Raw genomic sequence first — 26,901 nt, 5'->3', positions numbered from 1 at the left:
CGGGCGGGGGAGGGCAGCTGGGCAGGGCCGACGCTCAGATCACGTCTCCCGCGATGCTGCCGCGTGCCACCGCCGGCTCCTCCCCTCCCCGGCCAGGGTTTTCCAGCCAGCAGAGCCGCCGCCGCCGCCGCCCCTGCCTCGCAGCGCCAAGGCTGGGCGACCGGATCCGGGCGTTGCGTGCTCTCCAGCCCCAGCGGCCTCGCCATGACGGCGTCCATGAGGCAGCGGTTTGATACGTTCCTCCACGAGAAGAACTGCATGACCAGCCTGCTGGAGAAAATCGAGACCAAGACCGGGGTGAGCCGATCCTACATCGCCATCGGTGAGTGACTGCCCCGCTCCCCGCCGCTGCTGGCCCCTGGGACACGCCCGGCCTGCGGGCAGGGGCTGGGGTCAGTGCCCGCGAGCCCGGGCAGCGGCTCTGCCGGGGACACGCTGCCGAGGAGTGGCCTCCCGGCTCTGGGTTACGTAACCGGGTTTCGAGGCGGAGGAGTGGGGAAGCCTGTGGCCGGCCAGAGGGGCAGTGGGGGCGGAGGCGGAATGGCTGGGGTTGGGTGTCTGCGGCAGCCGAGAGGAGCGACAGCAGCAACGTTGTGCTCTCCGGTTACGCCAGCCCAGCTCCCCCCCCCCCAGTTATTGCGTCCCCTGCCTTCTCCTGGGGGCGATTTCATGGAAGCTGCTGAGCCATAGTGTCAATTCCCCCCCCCCAAAAAAAAATCGCACAGGGAGAACCCCCCCCCCAGTCGATGGCATCTGAGCCGGCGCGTTTGCATGCAACGGGGCGGAGGGGAAAGAGCGAGTTACTCCCAGGAGGTGGAAACTGACTAGCCAGCGCGGCTGACGTGTCCGAGCCTGGAGTCTCTGCTTCCCGCCCCGGTCCGGCGCGATGTACCCCTTTAGCGTCACAGGTTAGGAGTGCTCCCCGGGCTGGCTAGTCGGGGGCTGGCAGTAGGCGAGTGGGGCTCCCTGCCGCAGTGGGGGAGCGAGTGGCTGACTCGATAGCTTGGTTTCTTTCCCACCGGTCGCGAGTCGTTGAGAAAACGCCCCGCCTATTTATAACCGGTCGCTTTCCCCCCTCTAATGCGCTGTCTGCTTTCTCCCTGGGTAGCTATCATTGGCGTGCTGGCCGTGTACCTGGTGATCGGCTATGGAGCATCTCTGCTGTGCAACCTGATCGGATTCGCTTATCCTGCCTACATCTCGTAAGTGCCTCAAACGCACCCTCCTGCACAGTGCTGTCCCCGAAACAGGCCATCTGAAAGGGGAGGAGGGGGGCACCTCTCTAGAGGGAGAACTATTCCATTGCTGTTTTTCCTCCCTGCGGATAATTTTTTAGGCAATGTTTGTAGCATTTCAAGTTTGTGGTGATTTTGTCCTGTTCATTATTTTCTCTTCTGGCATTCAAATTGTCCAAGTTTGAGACAGTCTGGTGGATGAAGGTGCTTTGGAATGTGCAGATGGCGAAACTTCCCAAGGGCCTTATGTTCACAGTTTGTGAAAGCTTTTTAAAAAGACAGTGTCTCGATGGATTTCTGACTATGAGAATAGGGTTCCTTACTACAAGGTGAAACGTTAAGTCATTGGGTGCTTATTTCTGTAGGCTGGCCCTTGGTATAGATTATAGCTGTTAAATTAAAACTTGAAAGTCATCATCTATTTCTTAAATTATCTCCTTCCCAACCCCGGGTGGGCAGATGTTGTTACAAAACAACTGAACAATGTTTAGTAAACTGATGAGTACTGTAAAGTTGAGACTCTGCCCAGAAAGCTAATAAAGAGTTGGAATTTCTGAAACATACATGAGATCAAATATCAGTTGGATGCAGAGGCAGTGCCTGTGACTTTTTAAAAAATATTTCCATGGGTTTTGCCTTTTCTGTCATGAATGTTAGCTGGTTTATTTTTTGAAACTTTGTATTAATGCAAAGTTACAATAAAACATTAACATAGTGCATCATATATTACTTATTCAGGATCAGCATTATATTCAAAGAACTTGGCTAAAGATTCTAGCTCCCTGGCTAGGGGGCTTTCCTCCTTTGAGTATGCTTGAAAGGGTGGCCACATTTCTAAATACCTATCCTCTTTTTGGTGCTTTTCTTGTGTATGTATTTGTTGAATGAACTTTTCCATTACAAGAACAATCTGTTTTACTATATCTCAATTCCATAGAAGGAAGCAGTCACATTTTTCCAATTTTAGTGGCTGTTTTTTAAAGATTTTTTTTTTAATTACCATTGCAAAATCGCAGTCATCTAGCTTAAACTCTTTGTAGTGCCTGTGGCATCAAAGTGCCATACTCCTGAATTTTATCACTCCTTCGATCATTTTTAGTTTATGCTAGTATGTTAGTCGGTAATGAGAAAACTCACTTCAGTTTACATGGTTAAAGTGGAAACATGAAAATCTGGCATCCTCCCCACCCCCCATTATTTTTTCTTCATGTGCTAAATGGTAAGGTATTATGTTTGTTTAAAAACCTGTTCTAATTATGTTCCAGCTTACGGTTTTGAAGTGTAATGTCTTAATGAAAGGTTGAATCATACGTTGCATTTGCTTCTAGTGATGAGAGAGAGCGAGAAATAATTACTATTGTTACAATATTGGATAAGACTGATATGGATATTTTAGTTTAGAGTACACTTCAAGATATTCACTAGAGCAGTGATCTAGTGGAAGCATACAACCTAGGCCATGATAAAACAAACAGCATTGTATAAAGGATCTGAGAATAGATCCATATTTAAGGAGGCCTCCTTGCTCCAAAATGACTTTGCTGTTGAAGGGGCTAGAAGTAACATGAAGGAGCAGCATTTGACAGTAAACAACAGAGAGAGAGAGAAGATTTAAAAATATTTTAAAAAATCCACAAGACAATATGGGGATGCAGTCTGAACTTGTTCTGTAGCAAGGGCAGTCAATCTGGTACCTTTCACAAGCACTACATTAACTTGTTACAAACACATTTTTAACATATGTGCATTTTAAGTTAGATTTTATTGTTTCACGTTGAATGAGTACTTAAAATTACATACTACAGGATCTCCACTAATCAAAACTTGCTGTAAGGATAAACTGTTCCTTCTTACTAATTTAACAGTGATGTCTGATTAATTTTAGTGCATAACTTATTGGATCTTCTTGAGAGCTATGCACATATTTAAATATGCTGAATAGTATAACAATACTAGTGAAATCTGCCTTAAAGGTGTTGGATAGAAAAGTCTGTTCACTAATAACACACTCTTGGGACACTTGCTGTAGGTAAAACTGAAAGCTGTGGTTCATGTTGGAGGTGGGAAAACAAAGTGAGCTCATGACAGGTTTCAGAGTAACAGCCGTGTTAGTCTGTATTCGCAAAAAGAAAAGGAGTACTTGTGGCACCTTAGAGACTAACTACAGCTCACTTAATCGGATGCACTTTCCACAGTATGCATCCGATGAAGTGAGCTGTAGCTCACGAAAGCTTATGCTCAAATAAATTGGTTAGTCTCTAAGGTGCCACAAGTACTCCTTTTCTTAAAGTGAGCTAAATTCAGAATATTGTCACAGCGTCTTAATGTGACTGCTACCGAAGCAGATAGCTGCATCACTGTTAAAATGATTCAGATCTCAGAAGGTGAAGGGGGAAAAACAAATTTTTTCCCAATTTTTTTTCTAGAACAAAGTGGGTCCAAGTTTAATTTTCATGGTATGTCTAGTAACTTGTCTCATTTAAAGTTACATTTAACAAAGTACTCAAGCACACTGCTGCAAAAACATGCTTTCCTTGGCTACTCATTCACAGGATGGGTATGCTGCTCATTTGTATTGCTAGCCATGTGGGAGAGAGACCATATCAAGTCCCCGTCTCCCCTAACCCAGTCCACACCAAGCAGACTGTGGGAACACACTTAATTGTTAGCTTCTATCTCTAACTTCTATGACACTAGGATTTTAATATTGGGTTGCTTCCTGTGGCAACCACACTCCTTCCTCTTTTTTTTTCTTTTTAAAACAGACATGCACAAAGGATTTAGTCAGTTTCAGAATGCGAGTTTGAAAGTAGCTGTGCATTGTCACACAAGTCCCCTTACTAATTTGTATGGTTTTACAATTAACTGCATCTTCCTATTCACTTTTCTTTTCCTTGTTTTTGAGAGTCTTTCACGCAACAGGGAAATGAGCTATAGAGTGAAAACGAATATAAAGTGTTATCAAATGCACAAAGTAAACTGGCAGGGAGAGGGGGAATCTATTTTTTCCAGTTAATCTAAAATCAGTATAATGGAAAAGAAGTGTTGTTTGTAATATTATCAGGGAAAAATTTTCAAGAAGTCTGATTATTTTATCTTAAGTTGGTGATGTTCCTTTATGTGTGTTGTGTAAACTACATTGCCAATGTCTAAACTTATTCCTCTTATGTGATATGATCAAGGACCCAATCCTACTGTCCTTTGCCATAGAACTTAGAAGCAAACTTTTTATTTCCAGACAACTTTAACTCTGAAAAAGGGAATAGCCAGACTACTAAACGAGGGAAGAGGTAAATATTAGAAAACATTTTTGTTGGCGGTGCTTAAATAATGCTATCAATACTTTCTCTGCGCTCCTATGCATTGCAGAGCATTAGTCTGTTCAATGTAGCCCCACTCGTAACCAGTGGTGGTGAACTACCTAACAAAAAAAAATTATATATTAAAAAATTGCTAGCTGTGTGTGTATGTAAAACATGTATACACTTAAAAAATGGAACAGGAAGCGTCTTCGGTGATTAAGTGATGAGGATCATCTGAAACTTTCTTTTAATGTGCTTACTTTTTTTTTTTTTTTTGTAATTGCTAAGAATAAGGTCACTTGAAGCAGTAAAGCTGCCTAACTCCTAGTGCTAATGTCAAAAAGCAGAAAATCAGTTAAGTATAATTAAACTCTGCTGCTTTGGCTTAATTTATGCTATTAATATTTTGATTAAGCTACAGAAAACTAACAGAAATACCCATGTAATACGAGGCAGCATAGTCTAGTGGATTGAGTTTAGGGGTTGGGAGCATGGAGTTACGTCACTGATCATCTTAGGTTATAGCCATTGATGGACCTATCCTCCGTGAATTTATCTAATTCTTTTTTGAACCCAGTTAGACTTTCGCCCTATTGGAAGGATGAAACGCTTGATTTTTTGGCCCCATAGCAAAATAACTGTTCTCACTGCATTCCTGATTCAACATACCTACCAACATCTTGAGGCAAAACAAATCACTTTTAATTTAAATAAACTGAATTGGGCCTTGCCAAAATAGGGATCTGCTCTGATTCTAGTGATCAGTGTAGACAGGTAACTGCTCTTTGAATTAATGTAGCTTATGCTGGGGTTTCAAGGAGGATAGACTCCACCAGTGCGAGTGGTGTCTTTGCCGGCCAATGCTAAAGGCTGCACCAGGACAGCTAAGTCACTGGCTGGAGTTATGGCAAATCACCATTCTAGACAAGGCCTTTGGCTGCTGATGGAGCAGGAGCCCACAGTTTAGTGGAAGGGAGAGGAGCTTCCATGTAGGCCTGGATTATTGGAACCCACAGCTGCACAGGGAGAGAAGGTGGAAGCCCCTGCACCATTGTCAAGCCTCCCACTTAGTTAACATCTGCCTCTCCAAATACACAGATTCTTCTCTCCCCACCTCCCCCGTCCTTTCTCCATGAATTAATGTGCTGCTACCCCCCCACTGACAGGGAGTGTGTATTGCACATGTGAAGGGGGGATGTTGCAGACTAATTACTTGGGGTTAGAGAGAGTGTGTGTGTGTGTTGGCAGAAAGTAGCTTCAGGTAGTATCTGGATACAGTTAGTGTTTTTTGGTAGGGATGGTAGCCAGGAATGAAGATGTGAGGTAAGAGTCAGTATTTGATGGCTGAAAGAGTGAGAAAAGAATCAAGAGTGAAGCATATATAAACATGGGCACCTTCTGCATAAAATGTGATACCCTTGTGTGAATTTAGACAATTTTGCCAAGGGCAGGATGTGATAATGAGGAAGACAAAGAAGGAACTATACTCGAGAGATCTGTTAGTGGTAGAGTTCATTGTCAATTGCAAGAAGTATGGCTAAAAATGCAAGTGCCATGTGGTTGAGAAAGGTCTGGTTGGTAGTATGAAATGCTAAGTTCAAGGGGAGAGAGAGACTGTGGAAGGAGGGCTAAACATTAGTAGCGTGTTTCAATATTGTGTAGGTGAGAAGGTACTGGAAACAATCAAGGAAGGCTCTAAACACAAGTATAGTGGATGGGTAGGAGGTGTGTGTAGTTTCAGAGGGGGTAGGGAAAGAATCACCCTTCAGGTTTTTCTTTTTTTAACAAAAAAACATTTGTTTTCAAAACAAATATATCAGTAACTACAAACACACAATAGTTTGAGTATGGTGGAATGCAAGTTCATTATTGCATAAGGAGTCTGTACCATGTATTAAAGGGTCCCCAAAAACTTAATAGCAAATAGCAAACTTAAGTATGTAGGAGTCTACAGATGCCAGCTATTGTTTTCTATCCCTATGCCTTTTAAAGCCTTTCTATTATCTATGGCTATGTCTATACTTAAACTGCGGCAGCTATGCTGCTGTAGCACTTCAGTGTAGACACTACAGCAATAGGATGGATTCTCCCATTGCTGTAGTTAATCCACCTCCCCAAGAAGCTGTAGTTAGGTTGAGAGAAGAATTCTTTCATTAATCTAGCGCTGTCTACATTGGGGATTAAGTTGGTTAAACTACTTTGTTCCGGGGTGTGGATCTTTCACACCACTGAGATGTAGCAGGGTCAATTTAAGTTTTAGTGTAGACCTGGCCTAAGATTGTGTGTATTTGTATATTTTAACCAGTATGCTTTGAGGGTGTTGCTTCTGTTCCTGGTTGTAAAGATACTCAGTAAAAAGTTTCCCACTTGAGAAGGAAAGTGGGAACAGATATGAATGCTTCCATTTCTCTCCCCTCCAAATTAAAGCATTATTGTTCCAGGTTCTCCCCCACCCCTTAGTTAACTAATGGTGCTGCCAGGAAAGTGTTTATCCTACCTACAGGTGGAAAAACCCGTGTTTGGTACCACTTGAAATGTGATAGCAATAGTGTCCGTATTCTCTTTTATTGACAGGTTTTCTCTGTGTGACTTCATTTTCCTTGCTCTTTATATATTGATACTATCAGTTTTAAAACGAAAGCTATTTTGTATGTAGACCACTTTATTGTGTTCTCTTCTGCACTAATGAGACTGATGACATAAAATACTGAAAACACAAAGCCTGTAGCATTCATCTTAGGAAAGAAAGCAATGGAGAAAGTGGCATATCCCTAGGTTCTTAATTCTGCACATCTATAATGCTTTATTTACATGAGTGATCTGGTGTGCACTGTAAATTCCAAGGTTTTCCCATGACACTTACAGTAACAGCTTTTGGCATCTCTCAATTGCTGGACTCCATTCTTTAATAATAAGCAAAAGAATTTAAAAGGATATATAATGCCTAATACGCATAAAGGGAAGTACTGTATATGTGGATTGCTAACCCTAATCATAGTAATAATTAGTAGCATCACAGCTTCAGAAAGCATCACAGCTCCACGTTTTAGCCTTTCCCTGCCAAATAGCTGAATCTTGTCAAAAGGAATCTGGTAACTTAAAGTTTTCTGGCTTAGTTAATTCACTTAAAATCGGAAGATGGTTACAGTAACTCTTTTTAATTAGCTGGTTGCAGAAAAGGTGAGCACTATTGGTTTAGAATTCTGTTTGACTAATTCCATGATACGACAATCCAACAGAGCTGACATTCGCAGTCTCAAAGAGAGAGTAGCTTTCTTTTGTAGTATTTCTTCTATTGGATGTTCATGGATTTTAAAATAAATGTAGCCATGGGATGATTCAATCTGCTGGAAACTGCCTCTTGTATCAGAAAATGCTGTTGAGGAGCCACACATTTCTGTAGGCACCACTGTCACCTTCTATGTGCCATAATCACAGGAGTTTTTAAATAAATCCCCTACAGATATTTTATATCTCATGTCTATATAATATTTTTTTTGAACAGTTCACTCTCCAGACAATGATTTGCATTGTTATTTGGTCATACATCAGTATTATAGAAGCTTTTGGGTTGGGGTGGGACTGGGACTGGCAGCCAGTCCATTTTTTAGGTTTTAATTAAAAATATAAAGCTATACCATGTGATTTTTAGGTATTTCCTTCCTTTTACATTTCTAAGAACATTGTAGTTTAGTAGGTCTCAATGCTAGAGCTACCATAAATTACATGTTACCTGTTCTTTCAGTATACAAATAACATTGCAACAAAGATGTCTTTGTAAAATAACCTACCTTTAAAATTTGCATACTAAAACTGCTCTGGTGCTAGTATCTCTCAGTCTGACTTCATCTGTAATTTATATTCCTGTCACTTGTTAAGGCAGATGACGTGCTGAATATTATACTGAGTCATGATTTAAGATAAAAATGAAATGTTCTTGGTTCTTTTGTATTGTGCATGACAAGGTCTCTCTCAGGTTAGTGGGAGACCACTGTCCTGTTGCAATGTGATGTACTATAAATGCTGAAGTTCAGTAAACATATGTTCAGAAATAAATATTGAAGAGACAGTGGAGATTGTACGAAACAACTTATTTCTATAAAAATAATCAAAGTACCCAAACTACTCTAGCCGCAATAAAGTTATTAGTTCTTGTTTCATCACTATTACAATCTGATTTGCTCAGTGAATAGATCATGTGGGCATTAGCCACTTGTGAACATCTCATTTGTTCCATGTGCATTTTCATACTTGACATATTATTTATTCTTCAGTACACATCTTTCATTTTAGTAGTATGTTGTTTGGGTTGAATCGATAAAGCAAATCTAGACTCCCTTGCTTGTTGTGCTGTTAATAACGAGATTAAAAATTTCATTTCACGTGTTTTGGATGCAAAACAAACCTACGCTCTCACAAACTGCACAGGAATATTAGCGTTCGCATGTTATTTCTGAAACTTCATCATTTAATAATGCTCTATAGAGTCACATTAACTAAAGTTTGGTTGTTTTTAAACAAACAGGAAAATTGCATGTGACTGAAGGGCTAGAAATGTATTGAAGGTTCCATAAACAACTTAATTCTGATCCTCTATCTCTGCCCAGGGGTTCACTGTAGGTCAGAGCCACATTAAGGCAAACATATATAGTAATTTTGTGGCGTGAAAATTTTTATTTTTTCCGAACAAAGGACTTTTTTTGACAAATTCATTCAGAAACTATGAGCCAGCTCTAGTGTCAATATAATACATATAAATATACTTTTTGGATGAAACCAGAAAGCAATGGTTTTTTTTTTTTTTTTTTTTTTTAGTCCCTCTGCCTTTCAGGTAAAATGGAAAAAATGTTTTGACGCTGGAGTTCAGCCTGAGTTCTAGTCTGTGAGGCTGTATGTAATAGATGATTTTGTTTCTAGTATATAAGCTTGTGGCCAATACTGGAAGTGTGGATGAAGCATCTTAGTTTGGCATGGTAGTTTGATATAAGGGGGCTGTGGCTGGATAGGTAGAAGTGTAAATTATCCTCAATTCCACTATCTAGTGCTGTTATAAGCTATTACCTGATTGCCAACAATCAACTTGAAAGACTGTTTCTCCCACCCTTTCTTCATGTGTGAGAATGTGTGTGTTGGGGGAGTGGGGGGAGTTATTTAATAGGAACTAACATGATAAACAACTCACTAGTGTGGTGGTTGTGAGAAAGCTATTATCAAGGTGGATATGATGAACTGGGATGGAGTATTTTTAAATTAATATTGTGCGACACTATTTCCATGTTCAATTTTGTATTGCTGGCTGACTAAATGCATAGTTAAATCAAAGGAGGCTGTATAGGGGTTTTTAACCCTGTTCCTGCCCCATGTTGAGCAGGAAAGGTAAAACAGATAGGACGGCTTCAGGTACTTGGCTTCAAAGGAGTTAAGATAACCACTGGGTCATCAAATGGGAGAAGAAACTACTTGGCTGGCTACATTTAGGTGAGAATAGTTTACTTTCCCAAATGCTAAAGCCTGAGATAAAAAAGTGAGCTTTTGAATCAAGACCCTAGAAAAGGGAGGGAGCGTTGTATGAGCTGAGAGACTGACTGGACTGGATGTCCAGAGAAAGCAAACTATTACAGTACAAAAAGAAAAGGAGGACTTGTGGCACCTTAGAGACTAACAAATTTATTTGAGCATAAGCTTTCGTGAGCTACCGTTAGTCTCTAAGGTGCCACAAGTCCTCCTTTTCTTTTTGCGAATACAGACTAACACGGCTGCTACTCTGAAACCTATTACAGTACAGGCTGTTTCTCCCTGCCACAGATGGAGTTAGCTGGGTTGAGGGAATTTACCATGGTGTAAATAAGACCATGCGAGTAGGCCTCTTTTTATTTTACCCCTTGCTTGAATAAATTTTGCTTTGTTTTGAGGAAGCTATTCATGTCACTGCAAATGTGCTGCCACAGGCTCCTGGAGACAAAGGGCTTGCAGGTGCCAAACACTGTTGGACCTGCTGAAATAATCATGATCGATACATAAGGGGCTATGACCCAGGTCCTGGTCTGAGTGGGAAAGCTGAGGAATTCCACCCCAGGAGCGGTAAAGGTCCAAGGCCTGTCACCTGTGCGGGATATACTTGGTGGAGACCTCAAAGGGACAGTGGTGCAGCTAGCCTAGTAACCAAGACAGTGGGTCTTACACTTCACTCTAGAACTGGTAGGATTCATGTTGACTTTAATTTTAGTGAAAATGTATTCTATGGCCCTGAGAGAGCAACAGAGAAAATCCTGCAAATTTCATTCTTGGCATTGTCAACTCTATTGTGTATGAATACAGCTGTTTTGATGGGTCATGAATAGAAAAAAACAGTCTCTTGACATATTTAGGGACCAGGGTACTGAAGCTGAAGACTTAGAACTGATGCAGAGCTTGTGTAACATAAGGAGTAAATAAGTAATGTATTCTTGTCACCCTGTGTTACTTATTCAAATGGCTGGCACTTCATTATGGCCTCTGCTTTCATCCCTAGGTGTCTCCCATGATGTTTGATTTAATTTTAAACAAGCTAATTTTTTTTTAAATACATTGATTATCTATCTTGTTTCCTCTTCACTTGATTACATATTTTTAGTCATATATGTATATTTATTAAGAGGACTTGTGAATTTTTTTAGTTAAACAAGCGGTATTTTATATCAGTGTAACAATTGCCAGGCTTATCAATGGCTAAGATTTTTGTCTTCAGGTTTTTGAATAACTATATTGTACTTGTTGATGTTGAATGTAAAGCATTTTCTGTAGCTTTCTCATAAAATAGTGGAGAGTAATTAAAAAGGGTGGAAAATCATGTGTCAGTAATGGGTCTACACTGGCATTTGTCTTGGCAGATGGAGAGAGGAAGAGTTTGCCTATGGGGCAGGGTACAGCTCCAAATATTTGCCCCTCTGAGCCTTCCCAACCTGCAGCTGTAAACTGAAATCAGCAGAGATGATGCACTTAACCCATTTCCCTCGCACCAATAAACTAATATGGAATAGTATTATATATACACATTGCAGACATATGTAATTTGTACTTACTCTGAGCTGACGTGTCGCATGATACTTTAGCTGGAGTGACAGATATCTTTTTAAAATGATTGCAGATTATATCTTTTTTCCTCCTCCCCAGTGGACTTATCACATAGCATCTAGATAAGACCACTTCAGAGCGGGGTTACCTTCTGGTTCTTGCAGCATACGCAACTCCATCTGTGAATTTAATGTTTTACGTCAGTTGATTAATAGACAGTATTAAGGCTATGTCTACCCTGCACAGTTAACCTAGGTGACTGGCATCTGATTCTGGACATCCAGGTTGACCAAGAGGGACGTTGGGTGCATCCCCACAGCAAAACCTCTACCTGCATTATTATGTGCTTACTGTATCTGCACTTGCCCATGTGTATCTGGGGGCATATCCCATGGTTCCTGGTGCTGAGAAAAATCCTAAGATTTTTTTCCACCCATTCAGTTTTCAATTGAGGGAAAAGTTGTCTGTCCTTCAGGGAGGAATTGTGGGAAGGACATTCAGCACTAGAGTGACTTTTGCTTGCATCCTCCCTGAAAAGTGGGTGGGTTCTAGCTCAAGTTAAAACAAAGCCTGGGCTCTAAGCCACACCCTCAGCAAAGTAAGCTAGCCTTGGGCTTAAATCACTTCCAGAGCTATGTCAGAGGTTACTTTCTTGAACTGTGTGTGTGTGGGGGTGGTGGTGGTGGTGGTTAAGGTTAAAACTTGAGTAAGAGCCCAGGTTAACTGCACAGTGTAGATACACAATTATCCGTTTGGTGTAACAAACACCTCCTTTTTATTGCACATAACCATAAAAGATTGTCTTGTTTTATAAATCCAAATATCCCTCTTTATCATTCATAATTGTGGGGTTTATCTGTATGCTTCTAAGCAATACAAAGAGGTAGGTAAATATCAGCCCCATTTTATATTCATAACTTGCAATGTACAACACAGGCTCCAAAGGAAACATCAGTTCTTAGGGACAAGTGCTTGCTTTTGGTTTTGCTTGGCAAGGGTGGAGTGGTGGCAGATATTCTCTCCCACCAGCACCACTTTCAAATGGTGCAGGGATTCTTAAATTTGTAGTATGGTTTGCGGGAGACTTAGTTTCTCAGTACTCCCATCTTCAAGCATTCAAGCACTGAGGCTGGCTTAAAAAACACGATTTAAAAAAAAATCAACTTTTGGATATGTTTTATTTTCCATATAGTTTTTGAGCCTGTAAGGTTCATGTTTTCATGCTCTTCTTTGAAACCAGCAGGGCTAGAAATTTACCTCAGGCGTCCCCCCCCCCCCTAAAATAAAAGCCGAAATTTCTCACATAATTGCATGATTCCAAGATCTGGGGTTTAAGAAATGCCCCAGATATCTCAAGACTCCTGATGAAATCACAAGTGTTGGCAACATTGCGCAGGCTGGCACTCAAGAAGCAATTGACTGCTTTAGTGAGCTCCTTGGAGCAAGGACTGCTTCATCTTGATTGGTTTCAGAGTAACAGCCATGTTAGTCTGTATTCGCAAAAAGAAAAGGAGTACTTGTGGCACCTTAGAGACTAACCAATTTATTTGAGCATAAGCTTTCGTGAGCTACAGCTCACTTCATCGGATGCATACAGTATAAAGTGAGCTGTAGCTCACGAAAGCTTATGCTCAAATAAATTGTTAGTCTCTAAGGTGCCACAAGTACTCCTTTTCTTTTCATCTTGATTGTTTGTGAAGCACCTAACACATCATGGGCACTACCAAAAACAAATGTTTAACCATAGGCTGCAAAGCTGGGGGGGCCTCAACACTTTCAGGCCCTCGAGCTTAGGCTGAGTCAGGGAGGGGTCAAGGTATTGTTTGGGGACGGCCCCGTTTGCATGCCGTGTTGAAAGACAACTGGCTAGAGCAGTGAGCCAGGCCAGCCCAGCCCTGTGGGACAGGAGCCACTGTGGGGTGAGTGCGGGGCAGACTCGTTCTTCCCCCTTCCTCTGTGTGCCCTCCCCCACTTTAAATGGCACTCTGCAGCCCCTCTATTTAACTCTTGCTATTGGGCCAAAATAGAGAAGAGCTAATCCAAATATAACACCACCTCTGTCAGCTATTATTCACTTCCTTTTAGGGTGCGGGGGGCTGTCTCCCTCACTTTTTGGATTTCACACTTTTGTTCTCTTCTATCCCTTGATCTTTCTGTGCTCCTTTCTTCCCCAGGGCCCACACAGATGCAGCTCTCTCTCTCTGAGTTGATTAGGGAAATTGCAGCTCCTTCAGCTGGCCACAGCAGATTACCAAAGACTAGAGCACTTCCTCCTTTCACAGTGCTTTGTTTCAACAGAGCTCTTAGTCCCTATTGGCTCACAGAGAAAGGGCACGGATTATCTATCCCAGCTAATATTGGCTAACACAAATAGAGCTCTATGTATTCTGTGATATCCTGGAACTGCCCCTTACTGCGAAATTGTAGAATTCATTTAAACAAACAAATCAACAAAACATAATAGTCTCCATGTTTGTGAAGACAGCCTTGGAAATGTGAGCAGAATCTCAGCAAATGCAGTGGTCTCTTCCTGAGTCTGGAGAGCCTGAACCATGCCTCAAAATTGTTAACTATTTAAAAGCTGATCGCTTTAGCACAAGTATCCAGCTGTGTTTGCCCACAATTCCAAATGTCCATTTTTAATATAAATGCAACTATTGAAGCATTTCCAGTCTGTGCCATTAGAGTGAAGCAAAAACTTTGCCATGGAATTTAGGTCCCTATTGGCATTAAACATGGGGAAGGCTTTGCTATTAGACCATCAATGCAGTTCTTTTCTCCCTCCTCTCCTGTCTGTCACTGCTTCAAAATCCCACCCAGCCCATGGTGTAATACTAGTGCTGTGTTAGCGGGAGCAGCAATGGACTGAAAATGCAGTCCTTAACAGCACTCTTTGAAAAGCCTGTTCTTCCAGTTGCTGTGCCAGCAAAGTGGCTTGAGCACCACAGGTTAACTGTGCTGGATGGGTCATGGCAGGTTCTGTTAATATCCCGCTGTGGGATCTCAGATAAATTTGAGGATGTTTACCGTGTCCAGATAACGAATAAGTTAAATCAATATATTTGTGTCATACTGTGCTTCAAGATAATTTGGTCAAAGAGAGCTAAGTCAACCGGTGAGTTTTTTTTCCAGTGCTTATTCTAAAACATAAAATCAATAGTGTGACAAGGTTTTTTTTAACCTGTAGAACCAGGATCTGAAGCACTATAAGGAGTCTAGCATTTCATAAAACAGAGGTGGCATTCACAGGCAGAACTGTCAGTAGCTATGAATTACAGGGCTCAATAAACATTATTATAGACTTTCAAAAAAAATCTTGTGCAACTGATGGTCTCCCCTCAGACTCAACAAACAATATTAAAGGAATAATATATACAAGAAAATGACCAACCAAATTGGGTAAGTACACTTTATCCTATTACCCAAAAGAACATTCTTTCCAGTACTGCCACATTCACAAATAAATTGTACATCTGTTAACCTGGGTCATCTAACTACTACTCAATCCTTAGAATTTCCCTCAAAGTTATCCAAAGTGGTAGCATTTCACTGGCGTTCTCTAGGACTTATAGGATTCCTAGACCTCTGCTCTTTCTTCACAAAAAAAAAAAAAAAAGAGTACTTGTGGCACCTTAGAGATTAACAAATTTATTAGAGCATAAACTTTCGTGAGCTACAGCTCACTTCATCGGATGCATACAGCGGAAAATATAGTGGGGAGATTTTATATACACAGAGAACATGAAACAATGGGTGTTACCATACAGACTGTAACAAGAGTGATCAGGAAAGGTGAGCTATTAGCAGCAGGAGATGTGTGGGGGGGGACCTTTTGTGGTGATAATCAAGGTGGGCCATTTCCAGCAGTTTACAAGGACAGTAGAAGGGGAAATAAACAAGGGGAAATAGTTTTACTTTGTGTAACGACACATCCACTCCCTGTCTTTATTCAAGCCTAAGTTAATTGTATCCAGTTTGCAAATTAATTCCAATTCAGAAGTCTCTCCTTGGAGTCTGTTTTTGAAGTTTTTTTGTTGAAGAATTGTCACTTTTAGGTCTGTAATCGAGTGCCCAAAAGGACTGAAGTGTTCTCCGACTGGTTTTTGAATGTTATAATTCTTGACGTCTGATTTGTGTCCATTTATTCTTTTATGTAGAGACTGTCCATTTTGGCGTAACACTTAGGTACATGCTCAGATCCAATTTAAAATAAAGGCTACCTACCACCTTTCTTCTGGTCCACAAAATAACAAGATTCAGAGTAACAGCCGTGTTAATCTGTATTCGCAAAGAGAAAAGGAGTACTGGTGGCACCTTAGAGACTAACCAATTTATTTGAGCATAAGCTTTCGTGAGCTACGGAGTAAGTTTGTTCACTTAAAATTCAGGCTCTGGTAAGACTTTCTTGAATCCACACTAGTTTTCTAACGAGAGCTTGTTTGTTTAATTTTTTTCTATTGCATTGCACAGGTAAATGGTGCTTTGATATGACATGCAGGTTGACACAGGTCAGCCACATAGTTTCATGTTTTTGCCTCTGCTTGTATGAAATTTGGTTCTTGCTCATGCAGAATCATTGTGCGCTAAGATAATCATTGCACTTTAAAAGCTGTTAATCTAGAGTACATTCGGCTTTCATCTAGGGAGCTGTAGTACAATCACATCAGTGGCTTGCACAGATCTGCATTTCATTTCTGCTGTTTAGACTGTAACAGTATGCAGAAGCACTATGTGCATTCCAGTGATTTGAGGGGGACAGTCTCTGTGCTATTTCTTATGGAACCTGTGAGTAACTTTCTTTAGTGACCAGCAAGAATGTAACAGCAAATGAACTTTCTGTGAGCTCTATCTTGTTGTCTACAGGGAACTGGAACATTTTTATTACCTTAGCATGTGAACAGAAAAAACATGTGGTTCATTAAGGTGGAACGCCTTTGGTTCAGTGGTGGACTCTCCACATTATTCCTGCTAACATTACCTCACCTTTTCTTAATCATCTACTGGAATGGAAGGCCACAAATCATTTGTCTGTGTTTTGATGTCTATGTATGTACGTATGTTTTTATCATCAAAGTCAGACGTAGGAGACCTAAAAATATATTTGAGTTTCTCGGCTTCTTTCATATATAGAAAGATTTTAGTGTACAAAGATCTGGGGCAAGTCCTCTGTATGAAAGGAATGTTTCAGCCCATCCTCCCACGTACATATGCACAGGCAAATCAAAGTGATCGGTCTCTCCACTATATCATAACAGATTTGGGACAAATCCTTGTATTTTGTAAATGAGGTGGCATAACTGAACTGCTCACCTGTTATGCTTTCCTTTTCAGAATCAAGGCTATTGAAAGCCCCAACAAAGATGATGACACACAGTGGCTGACCTACTGGGTTGTGTATGGCATCTTCAGCATAGCAGAATTCTTCTCTGATATCTTTCTGTCTTGGTTCCCTTTCTACTACATGCTGAAGGTTTGTTGGTTCACCCTTTTCCCCTTAAAATAAGAATCTCTCAATATATCTAATGTAGAATCCACAAAAGAAGTAGATGGCAGTAAGATTCCCCGGTACTGGGTCATAGTTAACTTTTAAACTGATTAGCATATAAATTGTCACTTTGGCACAAAGAGTATGAACTCTTGAGGTTAGGGGGAGAATGAAGAGAATGACAAGAGTTGCAGGGAGGAGGAGTACAGCATAGGGAAGTTGAGTCCCTAGCCAAATTTTTTAGACAATATGACTGTATGTGCCCATGCAGTGAAGGGACCTAAGGCACTTGCCCCCACTCCATGGGATTAGCAGAAGTAACTCCGAAGACCACAATAAAAAGTATAAATCCTGTGTATTGGGTGGTGGGGGTGTGAGAATCAGGGGGTGAAGATATAGATTTGGATCATATGGGCTTCAGATGTCCTTTAACGTGTCCTTGTTTTTCTGAAAGAGCAGAGTTGGAGTTACAGTACTTTGTCACTAAACTATGTTTGCAGCACCATGAACGCTTTCAGCAGGCTGTAAATAATCAGCTACACTTTAACTCCAAACTACAACTTGCCTAACCTGCTTCAGGCTGTCTTTGCCAGCAAAGATGTGATATTACCAGACTTTCAAACATTACATTGTTTGTGTTCATTTCAATAGGCTATTTTTTAATACACTTCTGGGTAGAGGAAGCTCCAGGTAACTGAGTAGCTTTTTAACTGAGCAATTGACTGTTATGTACTTTTTGGGTGGGCTGCTTTTCTCTTGTGCTTCTCTCTCCCCACATCTCTGCACTTTGCTATTTTTGTCACAACTGTTTGCAAATAATGCTGAATTCTAAGTGTTTGTTTAGTCCATCAAAGTTTTTGCAATACTGACTTGCTGTTAAAATTGTATGATTGCAATACGATACACGGTTTGATATTTCTCCCAGGAAACAGCTTATGTTAAAGCCAAGATTCTACTCAAAGTCCTTAACTGAACTGTTCAGTTGATCCTGGCTAAAGATTCAGAAGGAAACTATTGTCCCTCTCTTGAGAGGGCCATGCTTCTTTCTCGCAAGGGTCCAGTTAATTAATGCAATGTTAGGACTTCTTATTCATTTCAGAAAAGTTGGGTTTTGTTTTTTTTTATACATCAAGTTAACTATCTTGTTGTAAAATCCTAGTGGAAAATAAGACCAGTTACAAGCCTGTGAAAAATTGCAGTTCATGTACAATTAGTAGATATGAGAGTTTAGCCTCTAAAATCTTCAAAAATTCTTTGTTCACTTAACATTCTCCATCCCCTACACGGGACCTGATTGAATATATGCCGTTTCCCCACCCCTGCATGGCTGAGCATGCTCCAGCCAATGGCTGGAGGGGTGAAGCAGGACTTCCCCTGTGACAGCTGCTCTCAGCTAGAGAGAGGCCCTAGAACTGAGTTCTCTGTGCCCCCTGCTGGCACCCAGACAGCAGGGAGAAGTAAGCTGCCGGACTCAAATGCATAGGGGTCAAAAAGTCAGACGTGGAAGTGGAATAGATTGGAACAAGGAGCTTGAGACTGAGACCAGTGGGGGAGGGAAGAGAGAAACTGACTGGGAGTTCAGGGTGAAAGGGAGACTGGGACTGGCTTGGAAAGGAAATTGGACAGGGAGACTGTGAAGGGAGTCTAGACAAGAGGTGCTGATTGAGCCAGTAGGATAGGAGTGGGAGGAGAAGCTGGGGTGGCAAAGCAGAAGTGAACAGGGACTGTTTAGAGGGTACTGGGCAAAAGGGGCCAAACTTTTAGAGAGGGAAAAGAATGGGCAAGAAGGATCTGATCACTGGAATTGAATTCCTGAGTATCCTCATTCCTCTGCTGTGAGCATATCTGTGAAATCCACTTAGGAAATTGCACCAAAAATCTACACTAAAAGAACATTCAGGTTGCAAAATCAAGCACTTAAAAAATTAAGAAATACCAGGATTAAGGTGCAACCTTATTTCAGCCTATTTGTGTGCTGGATTATTATACAGTCTTGAATTACTGTGTCATTACTCCCCCCACCCACACCCCTTACCTCATTCAGAGTATAAGATGAATGGGGTTCACTTAAATGAGCACCTATTCAATATTTTGTTTTCTCCTTGTTCAATATGTGGCATAGGTCTGCCTTACAGTATTTCTCCAATGTTAATTGTCTTCGCAGCACCTCTGTGCGGTGAGTGGAGTGGCGGTTATCCCCATTTTCCAGATGGAGAACTGAGATGCAGATAGGTTTCAGAGTGGTAGTCATGTTAGTCTGTATCAGCAAAAACAACAAGAAGTCCTTGTGGCACTTTGGAGACTAAGAAATTTATTTGGGCATAAGCTTTTGTGGGCTACAACCCACTTCATCAGATGCATGGAGTGGAAAATACAGTAGGAAGAGAGAGATGGATCTATAATACAGAGAACATGAAAAGATGGGAGTTGCCATACCAACTCTAATGAGACAAATCAATTAAGGTGGGCTATTATCAAAAGGTTTTTTTTCTCCTGCTGCTAATAGACCACCTTAAATCAATTAAATCTGCTGATACAGACTAACATGACTACCACTCTGAAACCTCTCTGCATCTCGGTTCTCCATCTGGAAAATGGGGATAACCGCCACTCCACTCACCACACAGAGGTGCTGTGAAGATAATTAACATTGGAGAAGCACTGTAAGGCAGACCTATGCCACATACCGAACAAGGAGAAAGCAATCAATTAAGGTGCGCTATTATCAGCAGGAGGAGGAAAAAACCTTTTGATAATAGCCCACCTTAATTGATTACTCTCATTAGAGTTGGTATGGCAACCCCCATCTTTTCATGTTCTTTAGGTGCCACAAGGACTCCTCATAGTTTCTGAGATGCAGATATTAAACTCAAAAGGATCTGCTATTTCGGGTGCCCAGTCTGAGACACCTAAAACTGGATTTTTCACAGTACTTAGCATTTTAAGCTCCCAAAGCACAGCTCTCATTGATTTCCATTGCAGCTGAGAGTGCTCAGCGCTTCTGTAAATCAGACCCCAGGTCTCAAGTTGAGCACCCAGATAATGAAGAGAACTTTGTGACTACATCTGAAACTTGGTTTCAGTGACCGGCCCAGTATCACATAGGAATTCTGTAGCAGAGACAGGGGTGGCATCAAATTCTCCAAGGCAGCATTCAACTGCTTAGCCATCAGATAGGGGACCACAGAAAAAGAGACGAGACTCTGCACCTGCCAAATCTTGCAACAAATGAGGTAGGTGTCCTTCAGAAAACCGTCTCCTTCACTATGCAATCCTGATTCATCCTCAGAGCAGGTCCTCTTTCACACTATATATCAGGGGTGGGCAAACTTTATGGCCTGAGGGTCACATCCAAAACTGTATAGAGGGCCGGGTAGGGAAGGCTGAGCCTCCCCAAACCCTAACCGCCCCTCCCACTTCCTGCCCTCTGACTGCCCCCCTCAGAACCCCCGACCCATACAACCCCCCCACTCCTTGTTCCCTGACCGCCCCCTCCTGGGACCCCCCGGGACCCCACGCCCTATCCAACCCCACCTCTAAAGCTCCTTTCAGAATGCAGCCCTGCAGACATGGGCGGAGGACTCAGGAGGAGCAGGGGCAGCTGCGCAGCTGGAGAGAAGCGACGGTTTCTCCTTCAAAGCACCACTTTTCTCCAGCCAGTGGCTGCGGCGGCCCAGTGCTCCTCCTGAGTCCTCCGCATGCATTCACCTTGCTCCCGCCTGCTCCCTTGAGGCTGCAGGTGAGCCTCCCTTGCTGCTCTTCCCTGCCCCCGCAGTGCAGCCCTCTCCTATGCTGGTGGCGTGGCATGCTGAGGCTGTCGGGGAGAGGGGATAGCAGGGGAGGGGCCGGGGACCAGCCTCCCCAGTCGGGAGCTCAAGGGCCGGGCAGGACGGTCCCGCGGGCTGTAGTTTGCCCACCTTTGCTATATATGTACTAAAAGTCTTAATTTAGGTTGCATAGGTGCTGACTTTGACTAATTCTGATTTTGACTTTGCAACCTAAGTGTTCTTTTTGGTATCTGTACTGGGATGGTTGCCATAGAAATGTGTATACTGCCAATTCCAGTAGTACATAAGCCTCTCATACGCTAAAAGATCTATCCTCCCAACATTCTTGTGAGGTATTATCCTTATGTTACAGTCAGGGAATTGAGGCACAGAGATTAATACTGGATTGAAACAACAAAACCATACCCCTGACCCAGTTCTACAGTACAGTCCCCTACTATGGATGCAGTTTTACTGGTATAAACAAGCCTTAAACAGGTATAGCTTATTTCTCCCCTTTTCATATGAAAATAAGCGATATCTGTATAACTGAATCCATGCTGGAGGGGGGTTTGTGCATGTCACTTTACTATATAGGTTTAATTAAACCAGTACAGCTTGTGTGTAGAAAAGGCAAAAGTGACCTTGGCAAGTCACTGAGTCTGTGGCAGCGTAAGGGAGAGAACCCAGATCTTCTGAATCTCATCCTTCCTCTCTCAGCGCCAATATTGGATTTTGTTTTTTCTGTGCAGTGTGGCTTTCTGCTATGGTGCATGGCTCCAAGCCCTTCCAATGGAGCAGAGTTTCTCTACCACCGAATTATCCGCCCTTTCTTCTTGAAGCACGAGGCTCAATTGGACAGTGTTGTGAAGGATCTGAAAGACAAAGCTGCAGAGACTGCGGATGTCATTACTAAAGAAGGTGAGACCAAGAATGTAAACTTACCTCAAGGAGTGGGAATTTACCTTTATGATTTCAGGGCTGATGCCTTTAAAATGATCATTTTTTGGTCTTAAAAGATGCTGCTTTTGCAGATATCTGGTGGGATGTGTGTTGTCTTGGTTTTTGTGCAGAAATTCCCTTTGGAACAAAGTAAAGGAGAGAGACAACTGTAGAGGGCACAGATGCAGCAAGTACCACTTCTTTGGTGTGTGTCTACATTAAACAACAAGTCTCTTGAAGGACACTGCTTGCGTGAAATGGTCTAGTTATTTTGCTTGTTCCTACAACAGCTTAGCATGTCCATAAAGTGGTGGTACTAGTCAGAGAATCTATTCAGCACATCACACAAGGCAATCCATACAACTATTCTAGTGCATTCTGGGTCACTGAAGTACTTTGAGTTTGGTGCTGTGGCATAAGTGTCAAATGTTTTATATGGCAAATTGTTAATATTACTTGGAATTCAACACGAGGTGAAACATTACTACCTATTAAGTGTTTGTATTTTTCCCCTCCCAGAAACCAAAATGTCTCAATTTTTTCTTTAAAAAACAACAAAATGAAAAACACCAAACAGTGATTTATGTCTCGGGAGAAAAGTGAAATCTCCATAGTGACTCCTAGATGTACAATTGCTGGAGCTCAAGCAGCATGCTAAAATGGTTCACAGGGGCTCGCATGGGGGGAAGAAGGCTGGAGGGTGTTCTGCACTTATTTAGCTCCCAAGGAAACCAGGCAGGAAATTTTGCACTGTAAATGCCTCATGTAAAATATGGATGAAGGAAGGAGATGTAGCTGAACTTTCTGGAGTGTTTGAATCTGAAGGGAGAAAACCTTTTATAATTTTTTAGGAGTTTTCTTTGATTTTCCTGTTGTTCTCTGTCTTACCTCTATTTTCCTCCCTGAATGTAAATGACTCATTATTTCCTATTTTTCCTACATTTCTGATGCATGACCTTTACTGAGACAAACATCTGTTTTGGTAGATAAGGTTTAAAGCACAATAACTTATTTCTTTTCAACTATTCTTGTTCTCCTAGTTATTGCCTGTATTCTCTATTCCTGTCTTTTTCGTGTTCCTCTTCCTTGAGTCTTGCCCTCTTGTTCTCTTTTCCCTCTCTTTCCCCCCTTATACACCCTCAGCCACTAAGGTTTGCATATACCTGTTAAATCAGTATGTTATTACAGCCAACTCTGACTGATGGGCTGGTTCATGCTCTGGATATGTTATAGTGAAACTTTCAAAATATACAGATCTTCAGGTACTACAGCTAGACCTGGTACATCCCATATTAAATAGTGCTCTTTTCTTAAGTTGGTCTGTGATCTTCACTGTGGTGCTATCAATCTATGGTTGGTTTGCTGTAATTTTCACAGAATCTGTTTCTACGAAACTTCACAGCTTTGATCCACTCCTATTGTCAATTTTATTTGCCTATTTTAAAATGGCTGGTTTTCCCTCAGCATTTGGAGGCAAAATGTAGATTTGTCTCTCAACTGCAGCCAGTAGTGATTACACAGGCCTCTAATTTGTAGCAGAATAGAAATTTAACACTTTGTTTTCTCCCCTCCTCCAGCCAAGAAAGCTACAGTGAACTTACTGGGTGATGAGAAGAAGGGCATTTAAACTGTTAGCAGGATGAAGAAATTTGCCCCCCCACCTCCTTTATACAGCTCGATGTTACTGGGGACTGTGGTATAATAATTTTAATAATGTTGCCTTGGAAACATTTTTGATATATTAAAGGAATGTGTTGTAAGTTTGCTTACTTTTATGTTGTCTGTATAGAAAGTAAGCACTTCTATTTAAATGCAGTGCAATGGGCAGTATCTAAAGCTTATTGAAAACTTATCTTATTCATCTCCATACAGGGGAAAGACCTTTCAATAGTGTCTCATCCTGCCATGAACACAAACTTAAATAAAATTATATCTATATCCCACAGGCTCTGCACGTCACAGTTTTTCTTTGTGCATGCATTCTCTGTATTTACAGTTAACATTTGACTGGTTCTTCCTGTAACGTATCATTTTTGTATGCAAAAGTAATGCGTTCTACTTGGATTTTCATGCACATGTATTTGCATATACAGGAAATAATTTATCAAAGGGAAGTGGCTTAATACAGCTATTCCCCACGAGTGAAGCCAACCGCACTATGCACTTGGTCATGGAGATTCTATATTGTTGCATGTACCACTTGTAACCTGCAGTATTCAGTACAAAGTGTGTGTGTGTTCAATATTAAATGGGTAGTTCTTAAACATAGAAAAGAGCACATTAGTGCAAATGACCTGGGTTATACTGGTGTGAAGTTATTTGCCAGAAATGGATGCACTGAACTCCTGGTACAAACTGACTAAAGCATAACCCCTGACTTGTTTGTTAAATGTAACTGGCATGTGAAACAGTTCAGGAATGGAGTGCCTTACAAATAAAATTACACTCAGAAGCAGAAAGCAACTGTACAAAAAAAATCAGCTCTACTGCAATGATTTGTAGAAATATCTGCTGAAGTCAGTTACAATTTACACTGTAATTATGGGGCTTGCCTCTTATCTTGTTCCCATCAACCCCTTTGTCCTGAGCTTTTTCTACATATGCAAAAGGTGTTGTCTGCTCTGGCTACATAAGGAGATGTGGGTCTTCCCCATTACCCACCAAATCAGAGCCCATGAAATGCATGGGCATCAAAAAACCTCTTACAGGGAAGAAGTAAATCATCTAGGTTACTTAATTGGACAGAACCAGAGAAGCACAAATGTGACCAAAGCCTTAAAAATAATTCCTACAGGTCAAAACACTTTGCCCCTTTACAATCTGTGCTTGCATCTACTGTTATCATTGCTATTTTATTTGAATTGTGAGAGATATTCACACTGTAGACAACAATTCTATAGTTTTACATGTTCTCTTCCTTGTCGTTATGCCTAGTGATGTTTCCTGAGAGCTTGCTGGCTTTACAGCATTTTTAAAAAACTTTTCCATATTTATAATTGTGGCCCAGCCCATGTACCTTAAGGAAAATGCATTCCAATTAATGTAGAGAAGCAAATAAAAGCTGTGAAGGTTTCTAGTTTCCCACAGAAACACTTTGAATTTTCCAACTTGAGAATGAGACAGCAAGGGTTAATCCATCTGGGATCTTTCAATGCATGAAACAATTCAAAAATGTAATATAGCAGCTTCAGGGTTATATCTGAAAAAAGGTTTTTACATCACAGCTAGACTAATGAAGAGGTATCAAGTACACCTTAGAGTATAATCTGTAATCAAGAGAACAATTTAAATAAAACGGGAGGTAGTGAGTACCTAGTGCTAGTAAGGCATGTGGGTGACTTAGGTGTATTTCCCCCAAAAGGCCAGGTTTGCATGCTGAATGGAGAACTTGAAATAGCATAGCTTGCAGACAAATATCTATTGTGTATATTTGGCTTGTAAAACTCCCCATTGCTTTAGGACCACTTTTTGCTACAAGCTGGCCTAACGCATAGAGCAACAGAGAAAGGTAACTTTGAAACGGAGATCTCCTCACTAACTGTCACCTACCCTTAAATAACTGTTGTAGCATTCCCTGCCGCCTCTGTCCTCTAGAATTTTAATGGGAAGGGCTGCTGGAACTTTCAGTTCAAACTGAGTTTCTTGCCCTACTTTTAGGGATGCCTCAGAGCAAAGGTTCTGGGTAGAAGAGCTCAAGGGGTGGGTGAAGGGTACTTAATTATTCAAAGTGCTGGGGTCTTCTATATCTCTTCCCATGCAAACAGGAACTTTTCCCTTTATCTCCAAGGGCCACTGTGGACAAAGGAGGGGTACAGTGTGACTGCAGGTCATGCTACTATTTCCCACAAACTATTTTAGCTGATGAGGAAGGGGGTCAAATCAGCCAATCCCTAGCATTAAGCACAGGATAGCTATAACACTGGCTAACTTACAGCACCCCTGCAGCTAACAAAAGTGTGAACAGCACAGTATAAGCTTAGCTGAAACAGCAATGGAAGTGCAATAGTAACATTAAAAAAACCAAACTAGAAGTAGTCCTCTAGGTTTCACTTCGGCTAAGAATTGCAATGTAAAGGTAGTCTGAGGAAAAGCTTTACTATCATAGTCAGTGCTACATTTTAGTGGAATTTTGTGGGGGTAAAAACCCATTTTAATTTGTTTTATGCACTTGAAATCAGCTCTGCACAAGCCTGTCAGCTTGTGCAACTAACATTGCTGCCAGTTTCCTTTTTAGAAGGATGTTAAAACACTTGAGAATTTTTAGGTTTAACAGCAGCAATACCCATGAAGTATGGTGCTCAAAGTAACTGAAAAGAACTAAGTTCCATATAAGTAAACAAATGACTCTTTATAGAGCCCTTAAATACTGTCCCTATTTTAAAGAGGTGGGAAACGAGGTTAGAGACTTTCCAAGGTCAGCCATCCATCCTTGTAGGGACACAGCCTAAACTTCCTGATACTCAACCCAGTTAATTTTTATTCTGAAGAATCCCATCTTTTAAACTTCACCCCACTCAGGGGAGCAAAGCCCTTTTAGATAGGTGTAAGGGGAAGTTTATTCTAGTATTCTTAAATAAGGTTCAGAACTGAATAGTTAAATGTTTTCTGTGTTTTCAACAAAGCCCTCTTGATCAGACAGCTGTTAACACTATGTTTAGTGCAACACATCCCTCAAGTTTTTTTTTTTAAAAACAATTCTTTGTTCCAACTGATTTGCAGGTAGACACACAAATTAAATGGCTTGATGCTGCTTGTTAAGCTGAGTGCATTACTGCTAATAAGTTGCTGTATAGGAAATTCAAATTGTACAACAACTTAACATTCTCTTAAATTGCTTTTGGGCTTGATATATTGAATCTTTAGGTAAGTGAGAAGATTTTTTCAAAGGTATGCAAATTAACAGGACCTGTTCAGTCAAGTAGTCTTAAAAGGGGAAGGGAAAGATTGCTGCAGCAACCCATTCTGTACTTGCAAATAACTCCTGTGGGCACTGGCCATTCAGTAAGTCTTCTCCCAGCAGCTGTTTGAAAAATTAGTATATCTTAGCCAATTTGTCTGTGCTGAAGATGTAATGTACTGAACAGAAAGATATAAATAAAGAGCAGTATCTTACAGTA

The 26,901-nt window shown here is 41.3% G+C and overlaps 1 protein-coding gene across 1 annotated transcript; it reads left to right on the top strand.

Annotated features, from left to right (window-relative positions):
* Window positions 1–6: 6 nt before the first annotated feature.
* REEP5 (receptor accessory protein 5) lies at window positions 7–26,901 on the top strand. Its single transcript, XM_073344720.2, has 5 exons — window positions 7–322; window positions 1,109–1,202; window positions 16,922–17,060; window positions 21,595–21,763; window positions 23,362–26,901. Exons 1-5 carry the CDS (start codon window positions 205–207, stop codon window positions 23,409–23,411), a joined length of 570 nt encoding a protein of 189 aa, XP_073200821.1. The 5' UTR covers window positions 7–204; the 3' UTR covers window positions 23,412–26,901.

This window comes from Lepidochelys kempii, chromosome 5, assembly GCF_965140285.1.
Source record: "Lepidochelys kempii isolate rLepKem1 chromosome 5, rLepKem1.hap1, whole genome shotgun sequence".
NCBI lineage: Eukaryota > Metazoa > Chordata > Testudines > Cheloniidae > Lepidochelys > Lepidochelys kempii.
This window is presented reverse-complemented; position numbering and strand designations above follow the sequence as displayed.